Raw genomic sequence first — 18,414 nt, 5'->3', positions numbered from 1 at the left:
ATATGCCTCAATGACAGTACCTTTCACTTACATTCAGGCTATAAGGAGAATAATTTGCTAATTTATCAACATTATTAGATAATCTTAATATTTCCTGCTAATACTTCAACAGAAGTAAATTTACAATCTCTGGATGCTGTCAAGCAGAGATCATGCATCGCTCCAGGAGGAGGGAAAATCTGGAGGTAGCATTAAAGCTAGATCATTGTTACAGATCACCTGATGAAGGAGTGCAGGGAGAGGCCTGCAACTGGATTATCTAGTTTACTCCCTGGGATCAGGAGATGTAGGCTCAGTTAGATATGCTTAAGTAAAATAATGGAGGAATTTTATAATTTGAAAGGGTTAAACACACCATCTAAAAAGGGAACTAGATTATAGAGAGGTTATTATATATATGTACTATGTTAAAAGTTCTGTGCATACTTTTTATTTCCTGTATCACACTTACTTCCAATCACACTTTGTTGCTAACACCAGTTATAAAACAGCATTATCTTCCGACTCACTATGAACCAATCTACAGGAGATCTGCTAATGATAGTGTATATCCTGTAGCAATTCTCATGGTAAGTTGGGAGAGACGCTGTTTTGCAAGAACATTATACCATTATGTCACAATAAATTTTTCTGAAGCTAAAGGCCAAATGTATGTAATCTGGTCTGTCCGTTAATGGACACAAGGTCTAAGATCAATTAGAAGCTATTTTCTGTTGCTGGGAAATTTCCTCTGTAGGTTGGAAATGATTGGCTTTCTTTTTTATATAGTCATTTAAAGTGCGACAGAAATATGCATGTGCGACAAATGCGAGACCTGAAGTGTGATATTCCTGCAGCATTTATCTGCACATTTCAAATGTTACTTTTGTATCTTTATACTTTCCACCTCCCCCCCACCATGTGACACATAAATTTGCTTTAGACACGTGTGATGTCAGGTGTGCTGGACGTCTGAAGAGTCAGGAGGTGCATGCATTGTAAATTGTTTTTACAAAATATTTTAGCAAATTTCCTATGGCACTATTCCTGGTTAATCAAGAGAATGCACACACAGCATGCACAGTTTTAAAAAAGGACATAATTATTATACCATGTAAAACACCTTGGGGTAGAGTTTCCGATTTGCACGCAAAATTGTGCTAGTTAGGTTAGGTTTCAATTTTCCACTACAATCATTTGCATAATCACTAATGTAAAATCTTCCATGAACCAGTGCAATTGGGCGGTGTAATAGAACGTAATCGTCTTTTTTTTCTTTCCATTAAACAGTATTCTTTAATGTATTTAAGAGTGGTAAGTTTTATTAATTCTAACTCCACCTGTGATAACCCAATTTAAAATCACTGAAAATGACTTAAAAAGCTATACCGAACCATTTAATAGTTTCATTGGTTTACACTAGTCAGTTTCTTAGTCAATTAAATATTTTTTGATATGAAAATGAGAGCAATTTGAAGAGCCTTCCCAATCCAGCACAATCAGTGGAATCTCGCAATTTCAACCTGGGGGCATGGCCAGTTTTGTGGGCAGGGCCTGATTCGGGCAAACTGAATCCTGAACCAGTGCAAAAGATCATGGAAAACACAAGTGTACGTGGTTTTAGGTGTAATTCACTTGTTTAAAACTTCCCAATCTTTTGTGCTGCTTTGGCCAATTACGCTCAGATTGCGCCGATTTAACTAGTGGAAACTTGACCCCAATGTATTATTCTGGTAACGTATAGATGTGTGTTCTTTTAAAGCTAATGTCTAATTGCTGTTAAGTAAGCTGAGTTCATATGGAAGACTGATTGAACAACCTCAACCTCCAATTCAATAGGAATTTTCTTGACACTTACCATTCTCAAACATGGTTCCAGCACTGAATGATAATTCTGAGTCATGTTCTGCTTTACATGCATACAAGGCTCGAGCTTTGCGACATTGGGTACTGTAAAAATAAGTGATGGCAATATGAGGATTTACTTAAAAAAATAAGTTGTTCTAATGGTAGCCAGGTAACTAAGCAGGCTACAACAGCAGTATTTTTTTTGTTTATTCTAGGGCCGTGGGTGTCATTAGCAAGGCCAACATTTATTGGACATCACAATTTCCCCATGAAGGTTGTTGTGGGTCATCTTCTTGAATCGTTGCAGTGATGAAGGTGCTCCCATAATGTCGTTACGTAGGGAGTTCCAGGATTTTGACCCAGTGACAATGAAGAAACTGCAAAATATGTCCAAGTTAAGATGGTATATGACTTGGAGGTGATGTTCCAATGCACCTGCTGCCCTTGCCCTTCTAGGTGGCAGAGCTTGCGGGTTTGGGAGGTGCAGCCAAAGAAGTCTTGGTGATTTGCTGCAGTGTATACTGTAGCTAGCACACACTGCAGCCACAGTAGCTGTTTAAGCTAGTGGGTGAGGTGCCGATCAAGTGGACTGCTTTGTCCTAGATGGTATCAAGCTTCTTGAGTGTTGTTGCATCTGTACCCATTCAGGCAAGTGGAGGGTAGTCCATCACACCCCTGAATTGTGCCTTGTAGGTGGTGGAGAGGCTTTGAGGAGTTAGGTGAGTTACTCACTGCAGAATATCCAGTCTCAAACCTACTAGCCACAGTTATGGACTAAAAAACAGAAAATGCTGGAAATACTCAGCAGGTCAGGCAGCATCTGTGGAGAAAGAAACAGAGTTAACGATTTAGGTTGATGAACTTTCATCAGAACTGGAAAAAGTTAGAGATGCAACAGATTTTAAAACCTGCTACATCTCTAAGTTTTTCCAGTTCTGATAAGAGATCATTGACCTGAAACATTAACTCTATTTCTCTCTCCACAGATGCTGCCCAACTTGCTGAGTATTTCCAGCATTTTCTGTTTTATTTCAGATTTCCAGCATCCACAGTATCTTGCTTTCATATTAGCCACATTTATGTGGCTGGTCAGTTCAGTTTCTGGTCAATGCTAACCCTCAGGATATTGATTGGGGTTGTGGGGGGGGGGGGGGGCGGTGGAAACTCAGCAATGGTCAGGGAGAGGTGGTTTGGTTCTCTATGGTTGGAGATGTTACTTGCCACTTAGCCCAAGCTGGCAGTTTGTTTAGATCTTGCTGCATGCAGACATGGACTGCTTCTTTATCTGAAGAACTATGAATGGAGCTGAGCACTGTGCAATCATCAGCAAACAGCCCCAATTCTGACCTTATGATGGAGGGAAGGCCATTCATGAATCAGCTGAAGATAGTTGGGCTTAGAACAGCAGTTATGGCCTGTTTAACTGCAGAGTGTTGGGAACTTCATTACTGCAAAATGATAAGTAAGCAATCAGTACTGCAATCACTGGGATCCCCCACATATATAATTTATTTCCTGGAAACATGACTTTATGCAACTGGTCATCATCACTTTGAAGTTTTAAATAGCAGGGTCATGTCATACATTGGACACTGTTGTTTTTGTCTGTTCATAGGACTTCTGGAATGTCACTGCATTTTGCCCTGGCTGGGTGATAGCTATATCCTAAAGAATGTGGATAAACAAATGAGAAATTACAGTGGAATTCCACACAAATTACCAGTGATAAAACGATTACTGACTGCTGAGGTGACAAAGGCCACTTTGCCTAACCTGCTTCATCCGTTAGAATCTACAGTCCCTCCATCCCAGCATCCAGCTATTTCTTAAATGATAAAGTGGCTCTTGCCTTTATTAACCTATCTGAAAATCTATTCCAAGTTTTGATTATTCTTTGTGTGGAAGAACAGCTTCTTGACATCAGTCTTAAATTTACCTTCTAATTTGAACCCTTGTCCTACCATCAGTTTATTGAAGGAGTGTTATAGATTTAAATTTTCTATACTATTTATTATTTTACATACTTCTGAGATCCCATAGAAATCATAGAAAGTTACAGCATGGAAGGAGGCCATTTCGGCCCATCATGTCCGCGCCGGCCAACAAAGGGCTATCCAGTCTAATCCCACTTCCCAGCTCTTGGCCCGTAGCCCTGCAGGTTACAGCATCCCAAGTGCACATGCAAGTACTTTTTAAATGCGGTTAGGGTTCCTACCTCTACCACTCTTTCAGGCAGTGAGTTCCAGACCCCCACAACCCTCTGGGTGAAGAAATTTCCCCTCAAATCTCCTCTAAACCTTATACCAATTATTTTAAATCTGTGCCCCCTGGTTTTTGACCCCTCAACTATCTCCTTTCAAGACTGAAAAGATAAAAACTTGCACTTATATAGTGCCTTCCTAAACCCTCAATGTCTCAAAGCACTTCTCAACCAGTTAAATACTTTTTGAAGAAAGCCACTATTTTAGGCAAATGCAGCAGGCAATTTGTGCAGAGCAAGGTCCCACACAGGGCAAATGAGATGAACCACTAATTAATATGTTGATTGAGGGAGAAATGTTGGCCAGGATGGTGGAAGAACTTCCTGCTCCTTCTCTTTGGGATCTTGTACCCCCACCTGAACCACTGGAACAGGCAAATACTGTGCTATCTGAAAGGCACCATCTCCAACAATGCAGCACTCCCTCAGTATTGCACTGAAATATCAGCTCAGACTATGTGCACACACAAGTCCTGGAGTGGTTGAACCCACAAGCTTCCAATTCAGAAATTCAGAATGCTACAAATTGAACCGATGTCCTAGGGGGAGTGTTTGCTAGTGTTCTGGGGGAGGGTTTAAACTAAAATGGCAGGGGGTTGGGAACCTGAGCAGGGAGAGAGAGGAAAGGGAAACAAGGATAAAAGCAAAAGATAGGAAGGAGAAAAACCAAAAAAGTGGCAGTCAGAGAAATCAGCGGTTTAAATCAAAAGTGACCACAGTAAATAATAATTCTAATAGGTCTAAGAGTGTTAAAAAAACAAGCCTGAAGGCTTTGGCCTAGAAATTCAGTGGCCTGCGCCACCAGTTTGCGCCCAAAGAGGACTTTTGCGCCACTGTGCAAACCTACCGCGATATTTAGCGGGGCGCTGTTGGCGGCGTTAGCCATTAGCGCTGCGCCGCCACCGATGACGTCATCGGTGTGCGCAGCGCCCCGCTATCCATATTTGGTTGCTGCCGCCTCCAGCAACCGGTACACGGGGCCTACCTGTGCCGGTACTGGGGCGATTTAAGGTGGCGGTGCGGCTGGCCGCTTTTTCAGCGGCCGCCTGCCCGCACCTCCTTCCCCGGCCTCCTACACCCCCCCGCCCTCGGCATTGCCGGCTGTTTCCAGAGAGCCCGGCACTTCTCCTTGGTGCCGGGCTCATTTGCCGGCACTCGCGAGCGGGGATCGCGCTGTTGCAGGCACCTCCCCCTTAAGAATTAGAGGAAGGCCTGCAGTACCGCAGGCTGCCGTGCCGCAGTGGGTGGCGCTGCGGCACTTTACACGCCGATATTCAGTTTCAGCGCCCCAAGCAGGGCGCCGAAACCCTTGTTTAGCGGCCGGCTTCAACTTGGGGCGCTGAAACTGAATTTCCCGCTGGCGCAAGTGGCTCCGCGCGCAGCGGTAATTCCGGCGCCCAGGCGAGCTGGGCGCCCCTAACTGAATTTCTAGTCCTTTGTGTCTTAATGCGAGGAGCATTCGTAATAAGGTGGATGAATTGGCTGCGCAAATGGAGGTAAACGAATATGATTTGGTTGGGATTACGGAAACGTGGCTCAAGGATGGGAACTCAACATCCAGGGGTATTCGATATTCAGGAAAGATAGGCAAAAAGGAAAGGGAGGTGGGGTAACATTACTGGTTAAAGAAGGGAGTAACACAATTGTAATGAAGGATATTAGCTCTGATGATGTGGAATCTGTATGGGTAGAATTGAGAAATACTAAGGGGAAAAAAACATTAGTGGGAGTGGTATATAGACCTCCAAACAGTACGGTGGAGGTTGGGGATGGCATTAAAAGGGAAATTAAAGAAGCGTGCAATAAGGGCACAGCAGTCATCATGGGTGACTTTAATCTACATATAGATTGGGCTAACCAAATTAGTAACAATACTGTGGAGGAGGAATTCCTGGAGTGTTTACGGGATGGTTTCCTGGACCAATATGTCGAGGAACCAACCAGAGATCAGGCCATCTTAGACTGGGTATTATGTAACGAGAAAGGATTAATTAGCAATCTTGTTGTACGAGGCCCCTTGGGTCAGAGCGATCATAATATGATCGAATTCTTCATTAAGATGGAGAATGAAGTAGTTGACTCGGAGACTAGGGTCCTCAATTTAAATAAAGGAAAGTACGATGGTCTGAGGAGCGAGTTGGGTAGGATTGATTGGGGAATGTCACTCAAAGGGTTGATGGTGGATAGGCAATGGCAAACATTCAAAGACCGAATGGATGAACTACAGAATTTGTTCATCCTAGTTTGGTATAAAAATAAAACAAAAAAGGTGACTCAACCGTGGCTAACAAGGGAAATTAGGAATAGCATAAGATCCAAGGAGAGGACATATAAATTGGCCAGAAAAAGCAATAATCCTGAGGATTGGGAGCAGTTTAGGATTCAACAAAGGAGGACAAAGGGATTAATTAAGAAAGGGAAAATAGAATATGAGAGTAAGCTTGCACGGAACATAAAAACTGACTGTAAAAGCTTTTATAGATATGTGAAGAGAAAAAGATTGGTGAAGTCAAACGTAGGTCCCTTGCAGTCAGAATCAGGGGAATTTATAATGGGAAACAAAGAAATGGCAGACCAACTAAATACATATTTTGGTTCTGTCTTCACAAAGGAGGATACAAATAACCTCCCAGAGATGCTGGGGAACATAGGGTCGGATGAAAGGGTGGAACTGAACGAAATCAGTATTTGTAGGGAAATGGTGTTAGGAAAATTGATGGGACTGAGGGCCGATAAATCCCCAGGGCCTGATGGTCTACATCCTAGGGTACTTAAGGAAGTGGCCCTAGAAATAGTAAATGCATTGCTGGTCATCTTCCAGAACACGATAGACTCTGGAACAGTACCCATGGATTGGAGGGTAGCTAATGTTACCCCACTATTCAAAAAAGGTGGCAGAGAAAAAGCGGGGAATTATAGACCGGTAAGCCTGACATCGGTAGTGGGGAAAATGCTAGCGTCCATTATAAAAGATGTAATAGCAGAGCACTTGGAAAGCAGTGACAGGATCGGACAAAGTCAACGTGGATTTACAAAAGGTAAATCATGCTTGACTAATCTACTGGAATTTTTTGAGGATGTAACTGGTAAAATAGATAAGGGAGAACCAGTGGATGTGGTGTATTTGGACTTTCAGAAGGCTTTCGATAAGGTCCCGCATAAGAGATTAGCGTGCAAAATTAAGGCACATGGGATTGGGGGCAAGGTATTGACTTGGATAGAGAACTGGTTGGCGGACAGAAAGCAAAGAGTTGGAATAAACGGGTCATTTTCCGAGTGGCAGGCAGTGACTAGTGGGGTACCGCAAGGTTCAGTCCTAGGACCCCAGCTGTTCACAATATATATTAATGATCTGGATGAGGGAATTGGATGTAATATCTCCAAATTTGCAGACGACACAAAGCTGGGTGGGAGGGTATGCTGTGAGGAGGATGTCGTGAAACTCCAGTACGATTTGGACAGGTTGGGTGATTGGGCAGAAACATGGCAAATGCACTATAATGTGGATAAATGTGAGGTTATCCACTTTGGTGGCAAAAACATGAAGGCAGATTATTTTTTGAATGCAATAGATTGGGAGAAGGGGAAATGCAAAGAGACCTGGGTGTTCTTGTGCACCAGTCGCTGAAGGTAAGCATGCAGGTGCAGCAGGCGGTTAAGAAGGCAAATGGTATGTTGGCCTTCGTAGCAAGAGGGTTCGAGTACAGGAACAAGGATGTTTTGCTGCAGTTGTACAGGGCCTTGGTGAGACCGCACCTTGAGTATTGTGTGCAGTTTTGGTCGCCTTATCTGAGGAAGGACGTTCTTGCCATGGAAGGAGTGCAGCGAAGATTCACCAGGCTGATACCTGGGATGGCAGGAATGACATATGAGGAGAGATTATGTCGATTGGGCTTATACTCACTGGAGTTTAGAAGATTGAGAGGGGATCTCATCGAAACCTATAAAATTCTGTCAGGCCTGGACAGACTAGATGCAGGAAGGATGTTTCTGATGGCCGGGGAGTCCAGAACCAGGGGTCACAGTCTAAGGACTGAAATGAGGAGGAATTTCTTCACCCAGACAGTGGTGAACCTGTGGAATTCTCTGCCAGAGGGCGGTGGAGGCCAGTTCATTAAATATATTCAAGAAGGAGTTGGATATATTTCTTACGGTTAAAGGGATCAAGGGATATGGGGAGAAGGCAGGGACAGGGTACTGAATTTGGATGATCAGCCATGATCTCATTGAATGGCAGAGCAGGCTTGAAGGGCCGAATGGCCTACTCCTGCTCCTATCTTCTATGTTTCTATGAACCAAGTTAACACCGAGTATAAAAGGCAAGATTCTCTAGCCTTTTTCATAATTTAGCCTCTGCTACGAGGAGTCACTCTCATGGCTCTTTTAACCGTCTCTAGTTTCTGAATGTCTCCTGGTGTGTTAAGGCTTGCTCTGGCTATCGGGTTTGAAGTTTTTTCTCATATGCTGCGGAAATTACTATTGCATTAATGTTTCCCTTTCTGTACAACTGTCTTGATTTGTTCAGTGCCTGGCATTAGTTTCTGTGGGTTTTTAATGAGATGTAAAGAGCTTCTTTTACCCATCCCTCCCATTTTCTGGAACACATAAATCTTGTTTTCTTAATTATAGATCATGCACAACTTCATCTACAAATTGGAAATAAATAATCTTCAGTGTGGAGGAAAGTCCTACACCATGAATCTACAATTGAAATATGAACTAGAAATCACAAACATTCAAAGTGGCTGAGACATGCAATAAACTAGATGGGTACAGTAATCAGAATATAACATAACCATCAAATACTCTGTCCAACAGGTGATACATACAGCCCAAAGAATCAATTCTAAATTCTTAGGAAAGAAATGAAGAATAAAAACTAATTGGGTCACTAAATTTTGCTACAGGAGGCAAGGGTCAAGATAAGCTTCCATAAGTACGGTGGCATAGTGGTTAGCACTGTTGCTTCACAGCACCAGGGACCCGGGTTCGAATCCGGCCTCGGGTTACTGTCTGTGTGGAGTTTGCACATTCTCCCCGTGTTTGCGTGGGTTTTCTCCGGGTGCTCCGGTTTCCTCCCACAATCCAAAGATGTGTGGGTTAGGTTGATTGGCTATGATAAATTGACCCTTAGTGTTAGGGGGATTAAATACGTGGGGTTACGGGGATAGGCTGGGATATGTGTTGGTGTAGGGGTTACGGGGATCGGGTGGGATATGTGTCGGTGCAGGCTCGATGGGCCGAAATGGCCTCTATCTGCACTGTGAGGTTTCTGTGATTTCTGTGAAGTAATTATATTTTACAAGACAAAAACCATGAAATTCAAAGGAAATCTTTACTTTACAAGAAATATTCTTATGGCATACAGTTTAAATACACACAATTACAGTTAAAAACCAAACTGCTCCAGTGCATAAGTTGTTAAAATGGTTAGTGAGAATTATGCACTGAAATTATGAATGTTTTCCTTTCTTAGGGTTCTCCTTTTGAAAAATTAGCTTTGCTCAGTGGTAGCATTCTCACTTGTGAATCAGAAGGGCTCGAGTTCAAGGCCACTCCTGGACAGGAGTCCAAAAACTAGCCTGACGCTTCCGTGCAGTACTGAAGGAGTGCTACACTGTTACAGGTGCCATCTTTTGGATGGAAAATTAATCTGAGGTTCCATCTGTTTGTGCAGGTGGACATGAAAGATCCCAGAGGAGCAGGAAGTTATTCTGGTGTCCTGGCCAATATTTCTTTAATATTTTAAGTTAGCCAGTGTTCAGGATAAAATTATAGACAGATGTAAGAGACTCAAACAGTGTATACTGTACATAAATTTGTGAAGAACTGTGCTGAGATTGCAAGATGTCAGAGAGTATCAATTCGCATATCCCTTTTCTGCATCATGAAACAAGAACTCTCAAATGGAACCCATTGCCTAAAATTGTAAAAGGTGGTGTGTGTTTGTATGGAGCCGAGCTCCATATGATGGACATTTTTAATTATCATAGGAGAGTGAAATACACGGGTGAGCAGAGAGCCACTCAGCAAATTTCTTCCACTGGGTATTTATTTTTTATTCAATCAAGGATTTCCTGGATGCTGTAAATAGAATACCGTGGTCTAAGAAGAATCTCTGCTCAACAGCCAAGTTGTCAGGTTGAAGCTAGGTGGGTCCAGATAGCTGCGAGGCAAGATCCCTCTTATGGAAGAGAGAAAGCGTTGAGACACTTTAGCTCATCATGTTTGAGACCCTGTTTCTGAAATCAATACAGTGTTATCAGAATCAACACTGCTCTCTCAGTTCTGATTTTTTGAATAATTCTGCAATGTATATAAAAACACAAGTATGAAGCAGAAGAGACCATACAGCCTTGTCAATGACCTTTGAACTGAAACTGGAAAGTTAGAGATTATTTAATAATACAAAAGAGGTCTGTTGACAGCCACTGAGACCAATAGCCCATCATCAATGATGAAAATGCAACTACACTTAAAACAATGCTTGTATAGCTAAACCCTTTGTTTCCTCATATACATTCATGTGGGATTGCAGAGGGTATCAAGATTGAAAATGATACTGTATAATTGCTTATTGTATACTCTGCAGGTACTAAATTAGTGAAAATAGTTTAATGTAGTTTAATGTAATTTATAAGGTAATGCTTTTATTACCAGCAACCAATAAAATCGTAATGCACTCCCAAAATTATTTTTCTCTCGCTACTCTGAGTTTGGATATGCAAATTTCATCATTTGATTAGATATTGCACATCCAACCAGAAAGTTAAAACAAAATTGCATTGTCTGAGAATATATTTTACATTTAAACTGGGAGTCGCACCTCTACCAAGTTAAGATATTACACTGAAGAAATAGCCACAACTATAAAAGGGTCATAAATGTTTGAACATAATTTACCGAAGGTTTTGCTTAAAGAAAATCTCAATCTTGAGGCTGATTTTCAATTAGCTAAAGTACCATAAACCATAGCTTAGTCATCTCCTCACGTGGTACTAAGTGAATAACACAAAATTACCTTTCTGTGAAAGAAAATATCAACGTCAAATTGAGTCAGAGACCCAATGCACACACTCATTAAGAAAACTGTAAAACCTTTTGGGGGAGGGTTGGGTTTCTCCCCATACACAAGAAATTAATTGAGTTGAAAAAAACAAATTGATACCACACCTGAGAGGGGAGGAGTCGCTGGAAGTTGAGGAAACGGGTACTGGACTTGACGGTGCTGAAATCATGGGCCACGAGGGTGACAATGGTGAGCTGGGACTGGGAGGGAGAGGACTAGAAATTCAATAAGCAACAGTGTTAAAAACTGATAAAACAAATTAAAAATGATAATGACAACAAATACAGGATATGATTCTAGGGTTAACTCAAAAGGTCTAGGGTTGGCATGCCACATTAAGGATTTATTTGCCCACTTCCTGACATTTCGGCACCAGTTTACAACGTGGTTGGAAGCAAGACTTCTTTCAACAGTTCACAATTCCAAATAAACAGGAACATGATCACAGCACAGAATTACAGTGTACTAACCATGTTTTATTCACTCACATTTGGTAGTATTTCTGATCCAAGAGAAAATTAGCACGGGCTACTACTATTATTTTCAATGTATACTACTCTTACCACTTAGTTAATACATCAAAGTGAAGGACTTGGGAGAATCTGATTTGGGATCTTTTTCTCATAGCCTTGTGCAGCTGCATAATTTTCTGTCCATCAGCTTCTGATCAGCACCCTGGACAACAACACAATGTAGTTCCTTGCTAAACACCTTTTTGCCAACTGCCGACTCAAAATGTTGATTCTTCATAAGGGTGCAATAAGGCAATCCAAAGTCAGATTTCTCCCCAGCAGGTAAGAAAATATTAACTAAATTTGGGGGTGGGGAGAGCACAACAATTGTATTGGAACTAATGAAGGACAAGAATGGGAAATGAGAGAGAGGGAAGACACCTTCCATTGGCAGCAGTAGTTTTAGTAACTAAGCATAACCATAACCTTTTCTGAAGATACACTGATTTCTCCTCAGCCTTGTGTTCTGGCATTCTGTTCAGGAGAACGCTAGCAAATGACTTCCCTGGCATAGTAAACAGGACATAACAGCCAATGAAATGCTATGATTACAGGGCAAACTGAAAAGCTTTCAGGGTTAACAAGAGAGATGGAGCAAAAATGAAGTTGCAGAAGGTACAACAAGCAATAAAAATAGGAGAGAGGAAACCCCTTATTTAGAACTGCTGTAGAAGTACTCAAAGACAAATGGGGATGCACTGAGGCATTGAAACAGCTTCTGCCTGCTATCCAAATACTCTGAAGAATAGGGAAGTGTCTCCGTTGTGGAAACTGGCAGCAATATTTCCATTACGCAAAGTGGCGGTCAGGAAGGAGTGAAGGAATTCCAGAGACATTAGTCTGTCTAGTGGGCCAGGAACGATATTTGCTGAAGTGCTCCTGAGCAGGATTTAGGAACACAAGTCAGAGGGGAAGTCAGCATGACTTCAAAAAAGGATGTGGTAGTCTGACCTTAAAAATGGGGCAAATAATCAGAAAGTTCTGTGGAGAGTATGGCAAACATCCATGGGTGTGTTCTGTAGCTTTGAAGTAGGCATATGACTTGGGACAGATGGTGCTGCTGGAAATTATGGAGTAGCTTGTAAGATCATCAGATTAGCTTGAAAGATTGCCAGACTACCACAGATTGCATATGAGGGAACAAAAGGTTGTTTGAGAATTGAACGAAAAATGTCAGAATAGTTCAAAGTGAAGAGAGGATTGCGTCAGGGTTGTGTCTCGTCATCCATTTTCTTTAATACAGTCAGGTGACAAATTATGAGTGATGCATTAGGGAAAAAATACTGAATCACTGACCCAAAGCATTAATGGAAGGTTAGGAGCTGGTAAGCCACATCAAATATGTGAAGGATGATTATAATCTCATTGGTTGCCGTTGTTATAACAACTGAGAAGCTGAACAATAAAGGATGAAGAACAGAAGTAGCTGCTCAATGGCAGCTTCCCAAGAGATCATACATTGCATGAAGAAGAGCACAGACAAACGGAGAATCAAGTGAAAACTGTTGGTGAGGGAACTGAAGTGTGGATGAGTTAATATACCTTGGAAGTGGTATGTTGGCCTTCATAGCGAGAGGATTCGAGTACAGGAGTAAGGATGTCTTGCTACAGTTGTACAGGGCCTTGGTGAGACCACGCCTTGAGTATTGTGTGCAGTTTTGGTCACCTTATCTGAGGAGGATGTTCTTGCCATGGAGGGAGTGCAGCGAAGATTCACCAGACTGATACCTGGGGTGGCAGGAATGACGTATGAAGAGAGATTGGGTCGATTGGACTTATATTCACTAGAGTTTAGAAGAATGAGAGGGGATCTCATTGAAACTTATAAAATTCTAACAGGACTAGACAGACTAGATGCAGGAAGGATGTTCCTGATGGCAGGGGAGTCCAGAACCAGGGGTCAGAGTCTAAGGATAATGGGTAAGCCATTTAGGACTGAGATGAGAAGGAATTTCTTCACCCAGAGAGTGGTGAACCTGTGGAATTCTTTACCACAGAAGGCAGTTGAGGCCAATTCATTAAATATATTCAAGAAGGAGTTAGATATATTTCTTAAGGCTAAAGGGATCAAGGGATATGGGGAGAAAGCAGGGACGGGGTACTGAATTTGGATGATCAGCCATGATCTCATTAAATGGCGGAACAGGCTCGAGGGGCCGGCTGGCCTACTCCTGCTCCTATCTTCTATGTTTCTATGTATAGCTGCTGAAGGGGGTTGAGAGAACAAGGTAAAGAGATACATTGCTTTTGATGGACTATGAAAACCACTCTGAAGGACAAAAAACATCTTGTGAAAAAATTTAAATGAGAATGTATAAGACTAATGGCTCCTTGACAAGTATGTATGGAGCTGAAAGCTGGACTCTGAAAATCCACAGAAGCAGAGCCTGAATGCCTTTGAAATGAGGATGCACAAAGAGGAATCTATGTGAAATAAGTCAGAGCTGGAGATGAGTGCTGAGAAAAAAGATATTGCTATGAAAGCAGGTCTTAGAAAATACAAGAAATAAAAGAGATACCAATGAAGGTGAACAGGGTAAAGAGCCAAATGGAAATCATGTCAAAGGGAGGAGCAGAACTTCTTCAAGGCAGGCATTCCTGGAAGAGAAATGGCAATGAATTAAACATCATGAACAAAAAGCAAAATACTGCACATGCTAGAATTCTGAAACATAAACAGAAAATGCTGGCAACAGAGCTGCATCTGTGGAGAGAACCTAAGTCGACATTTTGGGTATAGACCAATTCTGAAGAAGGGCCTATACTCTAAACGTCACCTTTTGTTCTCTCCACAAATGCTGCTTGACATGTTGAGTACTGCCAACACTTTTTGTTTTTATCTCAAATTTCCATCACCTGCAGTATTTTGCTTTTTGCACAAGGAGGATGTTGGTATCAGCTGGGAGAACACAGTCAGTGCACTGAAGTAATAGCCTGCATGCAGTAACAGAGTTGATGACAGTGAAAAGAAAGTAATAGGCAGGGCATGTGCACCAAATAGGAAAAGCCAAAGCTTAGATGGTTTAACTGCACATAGGAAGAGCAAGCTGGAAGACTGGCGGCGAGCAGATTGTTTCGGGAACCGGAATGCAAAAGTGGCATTGTGCAGATTCATCGCTCAACCCGATTATGATGATTGACATGGGCCAAGAGGGGGTGGGGTGGGAAGATAAGGTATACTGAAAGTAACAATATCGTTCTGCGGCTTCCATCAAAGTCACAAATGTTCACCATCCCTAATTGCCCTCAAGAAGGTAGTGGTGAGCTGCCTTGAACTGCTGCAGTCAGTGTGGTGAAGGTACTCCCATAGTGCTAATAGGGAGGGAGTTCCAGGACTTTGACCCAGCGATGATGAAGGAACAGCGATATATTTCCAAGTCAGGATGGTGTGTGATTTGGAGGGGAACTTGGAGGTGATTGTGTTCCCATGCGCCTGCTGCCCTTGTCCTTCTGGCCGGTAGAGGTCATAGATTTGGGAGGTGCTTGACGAGTAGCTGAAGTGCATCTTGTTGATGGGACACACTGCAGCCACAGTGCGCTGGTGGTGGATAGAGTGAATGTTTAAGGTGGTGGATGGGGTGCCAATCAAGCAGGCTGATTTGTCCTGGATGGTGTCAAGCTTCTTCAGTGTTGTTGGCGCTGCACTCATCTAGACAAATGGAGAGTATTCCATCATACTCCTGACTTGTGCCTTGTAGATAGTGGAAAGGCTTTGGGGAGTCAGGAGGTGAGTCACTCGCTGCAGAATACCCACCTCTGACCTGTTCTTGTAGTCACAGTATTTATGTGGCTGATCCAGTTAAGTGATTGGTTAATGGTGAGCCCCAGGATGTTGATGGTGGGGGATTCGGCGACAGCAATGCCGTTGAATGTCAAGGGGTAGTGGTTAGTGACTCTCTTGTTGGAGATAGTCATTGCCTGGCACTTGTGACTTGTGTGGCGAATGTTACTTGCTACTTATCAGCTGAAGCCTGAATGTTGTCCAGGTCTTGCTGCATGCGGGCACAGACTGCTTCATTATCTGAGGAGTTGCGAATGGAACTGAACACTGAGCAATCATCAGCGACATCCCCATTTCTAACTTTATGGAGGGAAGGTCATTGATGAAGACGGTTGGGCCAAGGACACTGCCCTGAGGAACTCCTGCATCGATGTCCTGGGGCTGAGATGAGATTGGCCTCCGACAACCACAGCCATCTTCCTTTGTGTTAGGTATGTTTGGAGAGTTTTCCCCCCGATTCTCATTGACTTCAATTTTACTTGGACTCCTTGATGTCACACTCGGTCAAATGCTGCCTTATTGTCAAGGGCAGTCACTCTCACCTCACCTCACCTCTGGAATTCAGCTCTTTTGTCCATGTTTGGACCAAGGCTGTAATGAGGTTTGGAGCAGAGTGGTCCTGGCGGAACCCAAACTAAGCATTGGTGAGCATTAACTAGAAGAAAAATCTGCCATCTAACAGTATATACACATTGAAATTTCACATTTTAATTTAAGAAAATTTAAGTTAAGTATTTATATTTTTAAAGGTTTTGATTTAAATGTTGAACTGCTGAATAATTTAAAATTGGGTTCTGATAAAGATTTAAAAAGTGTCCCTTTATCTCTTCTTTAAATAAATGCTGGTCAAAGTCCCCTTCCATCAAATTAATTCAAAATTGGTTCCCAATATATCAGGGTTGAACTGGACTTCCAAAGGGGTAACTTTGGACACCTTTCAACAACTACACACAAGTTTAGACAGATGTCTTCGCCTGATAAGTCTTTGTGGAACATCCATAGGGAAATAACTGGGCATCCTAAATCAATCTTTAACTTTAACCCTGAGGCTTCCAAAATTGGCTTGAGTCTGCAAAATGCATTGTAGATTCTGCAAGGGCATGGTGTTACTACTACTACCACTACCAACAACAACCACTTATATTTATATAGCGACTTTAAAGCAGTAAAACGCCCCAAGGCACTTAACAGGAGCGCTATAAAACAAAATTTGACACCAAGCCACTTAAGGATATATTAAGAGGTAAGTTTTAATGAGTGTCCAAAGGAGGAAAGAGGTAGAGAGGCGGAGAGGTTTAGGGATGGAATTCCAGAGTTAAGGGCCTTGGCAGCTGAAGGCACGGCCACCAATGGTGGAGCAATTAAAATCGGGGATGCTCGAGGCCAACATTGGAGGAGCGCAGATATCGCAAAGGGTTGTGGGACAGGAGAAGATTACACAGATGGAGAGGGGCGAGGCCATGGAGGGATTTGAAAACAAGGATCAGAATTTTAAAATTGAGGCGCTGCTCAACCAGGAGCCAATGTAGGTGATAGGTGAACAGAACTTGGTGGGAGTTAGGACACCGGCAGCAGAGTGGATGACCTCAAGTTTACGGAAGGTAGAACGTGGGCGGGCAGCCAGGAGTGTGTTGGAATAGTCAAGTCTAGAGGTAACAAAGGCATGGATGACGGTTTCAGCAGCAGATGAGCTGAGTCAGGGGCAGAGTCGGGCAATGATCGGAGGTGGAAATAGGCAGTCTTAGTGATGGTGTGGATATGTGGTCGGAAGCTCATCTCGGGGTGAAAAATGACACCAAGGTTGCGAACAGTCTGGTTCAGCCTCAGACAGTTGCCAGGGAGAGGGATGGAGTCTGTGGCTAGGGAATGGAGTTTGTGGTGGGGACTGAAGACAATGGCTTCGGTCTTCCCAATATTTAGTGAGAAGAAATTTCTGCTCATCCAGAAATGAATGTTGGACAGCAGGAGGGGTCGAGAGAGGTGGTGGTGAGGTAGAGCTGGGTGTCGTCAGTGTACATGTGGAAACTTACGCTGTGCTTTCGGATGACGTTGCTGAGGGGCAACATGTAGATGAGAAATAGGAGGGGGTCCAAGGATAGATCCTTGGAGGACACCAGAGGTAATGTCAAATGCACACATTTTTCAGATTTTGGAAACCTTCATAAACTTGCGAAAAAAAGGTAAAGGTGACAATGTTGTACCAGAAATAGAAATAAAAGGCAGCCTGGGCACCTGGTCATTGTTGTATGCTAGGATACAACTCTGCACATGGTGAGTTTCTGATTTATCGCACAAGTCAGTAGAAGCACTTAGTAATAGGGATTCTGGGAGGAAGAGGGAAACAGGACAGAAAGAGAACCTGTCACAGGACAGAAAGACAACATGTCACGATCATGAACCAATATGGCTCAATTTTTCACTCTTCATTAAATCAGACGGTACTATCAGTGGATAAGGGGTAAGCCATTTAGTACAGAGATGAGGAGGAATTTCTTCACCCAGAGAGTGGTGAACCTGTGGAATTCTCTACCACAGAAGGCAGTAGAGGCCAATTCATTAAATATATTCAAGAAGGAGTTGGATATATTTCTTAAGGCTAAAGGGATCAAGGGGTATGGGGAGAAAGCAGGGACCGGGTACTGAATTTGGATGATCAGCCATGATCGCATTGAATGGCGGAGCAGGCTCGAGGGGCCGAATGGCCTACTCCTGCTCCTATCTTCTATGTTTCTATGGATGCCAGGGGTCAGATTGTTCAGGGACCATCACCACTAAATGCTGTTTACAGGATAAATACAGATGAAGGTGACAATTTAGACAATTTTAGCTCAATCTTCCAGAAAGACTGTACAGATCCCCCAGTTATGGCATCTAATTGTTTCTTAAATAATCCAAGAATTTTCAACTCTGCTATCTTACCCAGAAGTTCATAATGTGTCTCATTTTGAGAAATATGCTGAAACAA

General features: G+C 42.7%; 1 protein-coding gene across 13 annotated transcripts in view; it reads right to left on the bottom strand.

Moving 5' to 3' along the window:
- Window positions 1-18,414, bottom strand: part of LOC147114055 (rho GTPase-activating protein 26-like) — a 249,495-nt gene that overhangs the window by 2,035 nt on the left and 229,046 nt on the right. For 3 of the 13 annotated variants that reach the window (XM_085995616.1, XM_085995618.1, XM_085995625.1), the window contains 2 exons: window positions 11,261-11,371; window positions 1,838-1,929 (listed from right to left, as the gene is read on the bottom strand). In XM_085995616.1, the coding sequence (XP_085851742.1) occupies window positions 1,838-1,929; window positions 11,261-11,371 (203 nt within the window). Of the gene's footprint in view, window positions 1-1,837; window positions 1,930-3,411; window positions 3,493-10,990; window positions 11,113-11,260; window positions 11,372-18,414 lie in introns of those variants that run through there. The other 10 variants (XM_085995617.1, XM_085995620.1, XR_015079341.1 and 7 more) reach the window with 7 other exon arrangements.

The sequence above is a fragment of the Somniosus microcephalus genome, chromosome 8 (assembly GCF_052327205.1).
Source record: "Somniosus microcephalus isolate GS21.2 chromosome 8, FLI_Smic_1.0, whole genome shotgun sequence".
In the NCBI taxonomy this organism is placed as follows: domain Eukaryota; kingdom Metazoa; phylum Chordata; class Chondrichthyes; order Squaliformes; family Somniosidae; genus Somniosus; species Somniosus microcephalus.
This window is presented reverse-complemented; position numbering and strand designations above follow the sequence as displayed.